This window comes from Colletes gigas, unplaced genomic scaffold (genome assembly GCF_013123115.1).
Source record: "Colletes gigas isolate AHSC1104 unplaced genomic scaffold, ASM1312311v1 Colletes_gigas_Sc00028, whole genome shotgun sequence".
Classification (NCBI taxonomy): domain Eukaryota; kingdom Metazoa; phylum Arthropoda; class Insecta; order Hymenoptera; family Colletidae; genus Colletes; species Colletes gigas.
Genome location: NW_025106657.1, coordinates 1,633,879 through 1,639,304, shown reverse-complemented (window position 1 = coordinate 1,639,304; position 5,426 = coordinate 1,633,879). Strand labels below are relative to the sequence as shown.

General features: G+C 27.9%; 4 protein-coding genes across 4 annotated transcripts; 1 reads left to right on the top strand and 3 right to left on the bottom strand.

Moving 5' to 3' along the window:
* Window positions 1-324: 324 nt before the first annotated feature.
* Window positions 325-1,890, bottom strand: LOC122401806 (methylenetetrahydrofolate reductase). Its single transcript, XM_043404169.1, has 5 exons — window positions 1,570-1,890; window positions 1,271-1,491; window positions 955-1,115; window positions 549-871; window positions 325-475 (listed from the first exon to the last, which is right to left on the bottom strand). The coding sequence occupies exons 1-5, from the start codon at window positions 1,881-1,883 to the stop codon at window positions 427-429; spliced, it is 1,068 nt and encodes a 355-aa protein (XP_043260104.1). The 5' UTR covers window positions 1,884-1,890; the 3' UTR covers window positions 325-426.
* A 274-nt stretch (window positions 1,891-2,164) lies between these two features.
* On the bottom strand, window positions 2,165-2,548 carry LOC122401793 (phosphatidylinositol N-acetylglucosaminyltransferase subunit P). The gene has a single exon (XM_043404149.1). It carries the CDS (start codon window positions 2,546-2,548, stop codon window positions 2,165-2,167), a length of 384 nt encoding a protein of 127 aa, XP_043260084.1.
* A 51-nt stretch (window positions 2,549-2,599) lies between these two features.
* LOC122401779 (EKC/KEOPS complex subunit LAGE3) lies at window positions 2,600-3,165 on the bottom strand. The gene is made up of 3 exons (XM_043404132.1): window positions 3,027-3,165; window positions 2,820-2,948; window positions 2,600-2,740 (listed from the first exon to the last, which is right to left on the bottom strand). The coding sequence occupies exons 1-3, from the start codon at window positions 3,041-3,043 to the stop codon at window positions 2,614-2,616; spliced, it is 273 nt and encodes a 90-aa protein (XP_043260067.1). The 5' UTR covers window positions 3,044-3,165; the 3' UTR covers window positions 2,600-2,613.
* Window positions 2,832-3,947, top strand: LOC122401780 (transcription elongation factor 1 homolog). Its single transcript, XM_043404133.1, has 3 exons — window positions 2,832-2,934; window positions 3,389-3,649; window positions 3,725-3,947. Exons 2-3 carry the CDS (start codon window positions 3,534-3,536, stop codon window positions 3,855-3,857), a joined length of 249 nt encoding a protein of 82 aa, XP_043260068.1. The 5' UTR covers window positions 2,832-2,934; window positions 3,389-3,533; the 3' UTR covers window positions 3,858-3,947.
* The last annotated feature ends 1,479 nt before the right edge of the window (window positions 3,948-5,426 follow it).

Below are 5,426 nucleotides of genomic sequence, written 5' to 3'. Positions count from 1 at the left end.
TGCTAGTTCGTCATGGATATACCAACAGCGCATGCGCACAGTAGCAGGTATCCTCAAAGGATCATCTGTAGCTATAAATTTGCCACGTTACGTTCATGACAAATCTCAAAAAATGTTGACTATACTACCGTTGTCACAAATATATCAAGAAAGTATAGAGCAACAATTAGCTGTATTGTTGTAATCGACCGTTCTAATTTAGCGCAATTTTAATGAATGTTTATACTATTCGTTGATGTATAAATTAAATATTTTTATGTTTTAGTAGTACATCATTATAGGGAATTTTAACGATTGGTAAAAGCTCTTTAATTTGGCGGGTAATACGATTATGTTTATTTCTTGAATTTACACAAGTTTAATATACAAGCTCTTGTAATTTCCATTTTCTCTTTCATCGTAATCATTTTTTCTATTTTCGAAAAATTATTGGAAAATATTTAATTTGTTACATATTTCCGTTGATAATAAAGTCCTACAAATAAAAAATACATGAATATATGCTTTGTATATTACACCTTAATTAAGTAACAAAACCAAATGTTTACCTGTTTAATGTGAACAAATGAAAGCCATAAGTAGTTTCACTTGCAAAGATATCGTTAATAATGTTCGTAACTAGTTTTATTCCATAGTTATGTACTTCATCGTTATTGTCTTTTATAGGTTGTAAAATATCTAAAATATTCTGTGGTACTTTAAAATTACAAATTTTTGACATTTTTTCGAGAGAGGCATAATTAGGGATTGATAAAATACCAGGAATAATCGGAACATTGATTCCAATTTCTTTACAATCATTTACGAACTTAATAAAAACATTTGCTTCAAAAACGACTTGAGTTATAATGAAATCAGCGCCAGCATCAATCTTTAAACAAAATTATTGTTAACATATGTACATATTCACTATAAATATTTAAATTGAAAACAAAATACAGATAAAGTAAATACTTTTTCTTTCAAATGTAACAAATCTAATTCCTTAGACGACGAATTTGGATGCATTTCAGGATAGCCAGCAACACATATACAAAATATATCCCCAAATTCACTTCTTATAAAACGCACTAAATCTACGGCATGTGGAAAGTCAGTATTTACGATTGTAGAATCTGAAAATTCAGTTTTACGAATTAGTCGAAAAACAATCTAAATTTGTAATCAATAGTTATTTAAAAACTAACTTCTAAATTAAGAAAGTAGCAATCATTTTTATTGCAATTACAAAATTTGATTTTCAAATATTTTTATAAAAACGTTTTATTACCTCCCTTTAATGCAAAAATATTGGTCACGCCACATTTTAATATTTTCTTTAGAATAATTAGTACTTCGGTGCGAGTCATGTTACCAACAATTAGATGCAAAATTGTATTACTTGGAAATTGATCAATCGACTTTAAAGATAGACAATCTTTTGTCGTATTTTCCATATGCCATGTTAGCGCATAAAAAAGTGGGTGATAATTATTCATTTCTGTAAAAAACCTAGTAGGGCAAAGTATTATAAAAAGAAAATGCATTATGTAATGCATAATAGTATAATAACCTCTGAATAAATCGAACCTCTGATAAAAATCATTATTTTTTACCGGCGAGAGCTCAAAACTACAGAACCTAACTTTTGCATCGAATGTATTCTTTAGTAATTCTCTCAAGTTAACAATATCGCCTCCAGCTTCTTTGGACCGGAAATAATTCGTAACCTTATTTTGTTCACTATCGCTAATCGATTTTTCACGTGGTTCATTTCTCGGATGAAATATTTGCATTGTATCACTGTGAAAAGCACTACTGATAATTACGTATTTTGTTTTAATCTTCTGAACTATATAAGAGTGAGTTTGATAATATCGAATTATGCAACAAACGAGATTCATAACTGGAATCGTATTAGTATCATAAAAAAATTACTAACTAAATAAAAATGTACCATAATATTCACATAGGATATATTAATCTTGTATCTATATGAATAGCTAAAAACAGTTATAAATTAATTACTGTATTTAGAATAAAATAATATTTTACAGAAAAAAAATTTAAATATACTTGTTTTAATGTACACAAATTTTTATCATATACTTACCAGATTATTATATTATTGTATTTTAATTAAAATGTTCTACTATACTACTAAAGTTTATAACACAATTTATTCTTATTTCTTTTTTGGTAAATATAATTTTCTGCAAACTTCAGTTATTGGAATGTCAAAGACAGGAGGTATACCACCTGAAACAGTTTCTTTTTTGGGACGCGAATGTTTGTCCATAATAGTTGTAATATCATCTATATTGGGTGTCATTAATAAATTTATAGCTGGGTAAATAATAAACGCAAAGGTAGCAAGAGCAGTTAAGGCCCAAATTGGAATCGCTACTGCCCAATACTTGGAAGGCCAATAGGTTAATCCTAAATTAATTAAAATTTGATCTGGTACTATTGCCCAAACCAAGAATAAGAAAAAGAGCATATTTGAACCTATGTACAAAGCATATCCATAAATAGATCTAGGTCCGTACGGAGCAGGCGTATGCTCCATTTTATATAATATTTAAATTATTTTTTAAAAGGAATGTACAATGGAGGACAATAAAGAATATTTACTTAATAATAATTATAAGTTGGCGCAGGTGGACCAAATTGTTGAATAGTTTCTGTTACTAAAATTACACTATCAAAAAATGATGTCAGTGCCACTCTGACTTTTCGTGCCTCTGTTCCAGAAATGGATCTATAAAATACAATTCAATAATACAATTAAACAAACATAATTAATTATTAGAAATTGAGATGAATATATATAAACTTACACTTGTAAAATATCATTATCTAAAGTCAAGTTTTTTGAAACACTGCTTCTTGAAGGTTCCTTATCAACTCGAAGGACTTGATAAGCAATTTCTGCTTCCCTTGCAGATGGGAAAGGTATGGATAGATTTCTGTTTCAAATTAAGGCTAATTGTGCAAAACTTCATTAAAAGAAATAAATATCAAAAATTTTCTTCTTTAAAGGATACACACTTAAAGCATTCATAGCATTAGAAGGTCGATATAAAAATCATTTAATTCATTTGTATTAAAGTATTTTCTAAACTACAATTAAGAAAATAATTTTTCAATAATTTATGAATGGGCATTGTTTACACGTGTTCATTGTAAACGTAACTGATATGATTTTGATATATTTAATCATTCATAGACCATGTTTGATCGCCAACCTTTAAGAAACAAATTAACTAGTTCAGTATTTCGAATATTTTTAAAAAGCAACAATCGTAAATTACAAATTATTTATTTAATGTATATGCCGTTAATGTAAGTGTGTATTTCTTGTGTAAACGTATGCGTAAATTTAGTAATTTTTTTATGAACTTTACAGTTTACAGTATTTTCTCGTGTCCGGCTGATTGTCGACACACCACACACAACAAACACAAATAGTACCAAAGCTTGGTACAGGCCACTATATGTTGAATGCAAATTTTTTAATCAAAATACACGTAATTTCGTATACTTGAAGCGTAATGGGACGAAGGAAAAGTAAACGAAAGCCTCCAAGTAAAAAAAAAGCTATTCAACCTTTAGATACACAATTCAATTGCCCGTTTTGTAATCACGAAAAATCATGTGAGGTTAAAATGTGGGTATAACAAATTTGCTTCTGATTTCTATGACATTTAAATCGTATATCTTAACGTTTCTTTTTTATTTACAGGGATAAGTCAAGAAATACGGCAAGAATTACTTGTAGAGTCTGTTTGGAAGATTTTCAAACTACAATAAACTTGCTTTCTGAACCTCTTGATGTGTACAATGATTGGATTGATGCATGTGAAAGTGCAAATTGAAGTTTTGTTACTCCTGCATATCAAAGTGCTGACAGACTTTTCTTTTCTTTTACTGATATGTCAGTATGTTGCAATGTGAATCAACATCAAATTGTGTGCAATGTGAGAATTATTTTGTTTTATATATTTTATGTCAATGAAAGACATATTATATATACATATAATTTTTTTAGTTTAGAATAATAGAATTTTACATGCATCCTATTATATTACACTATGCTATATTAAATCGTACTAATTTTAGTCATATACGTATACCTATAGTTTAAGGTAAATCATAGTTACTTGTTAAGTATATTTAAAAATAACAGAAAATGAAGCAATTATTATAATCTGCATATATTTATAAAGAGGACGAAAACATGTAATGTTTTATACTGAATGTTTTTATTACATCAATTGTTATGTTATTATAATATAATGACAGTATGAATAAAATGATTTCTACCATAATTCTAGATACAAATGTTCTCAATTGTGATTAAACTATTTGTTAAAAAATTCAGGTATTTTGATCAATGTTTTTAAATTAATCAATAATATTATTTATAATGCACAAAAGGTAATTATATAAATTGTTATATATGTTCACACGGATTATGTTTCTATTATAACAATTATTTTAAATATAAAACCATGGCTGATAACTGATAACTAAAGATACAATGTATTTAGAATCATTATAGTTGAATAAAATTTGGAACAGAAGTAGTAAAGTATGCAGCCTTCAAGAGCCTTAAAACCTGAAGATGTGTTCATATTTTTTTACACATTTTTGAAACCTACTGTCTGAAAGTACAATAAGCTGTAGCCTAAATTCAAACTTTTAACATCCCAGAGTGAAATAAAAACTACATTTTTCATATTGGTATTCTATGAGACATTTATATTTCAAATTTTATATACTTTACCCTAATCTACATTCTATTTCAGTTCTATTTTTATTGTGACAAGTATTTCAAATATTTGTATATTTTTTTTTTAATTTTTAAACTATTTTATTTCTTAAATATCCATATTACATTTAAAATTTTACTTTATTTGCTTGATTTAACATTTACTATTTAAAGTAATATTTCATATTGTATTCAGATATAGATTTGTTTATATCAAATAAATTAGTCCAAATTAGATCATAAATCTATTTTCACGACAATGCAAATGTAGGTAATAGTATTTCTAAATACAATTTCGGAAACTTGACATAAATAATACAGTATTTTATTTGGATAATTATAAATTAGATTTTAAATCAAATTAATTATTTACTATTTACTATTTGAAAGGCATATTTTACCCAGCTGTGGGTGTCGTTCCCTCGCGATCACTCAGCGGATGTGTTTTATAGCGCAGCCAAGATGGCGTTTCACCGAGTGGAATATACTTGTTAGAAAAAGTGCGTGAAAAAAAATGCCGCGGAAAGCTTGAGAGCGACGCGTGCGAACTTAAGTGAACTTTTGGTGGTAAAGTGAATTCTCGTAACCTCGTCATGCAACTTAGGTGAAAAGGATTCGGGTGCCAAGGTCGAAACGATGCGTGCATTAACCCGAGTGACAAGGCTTGTTCGCT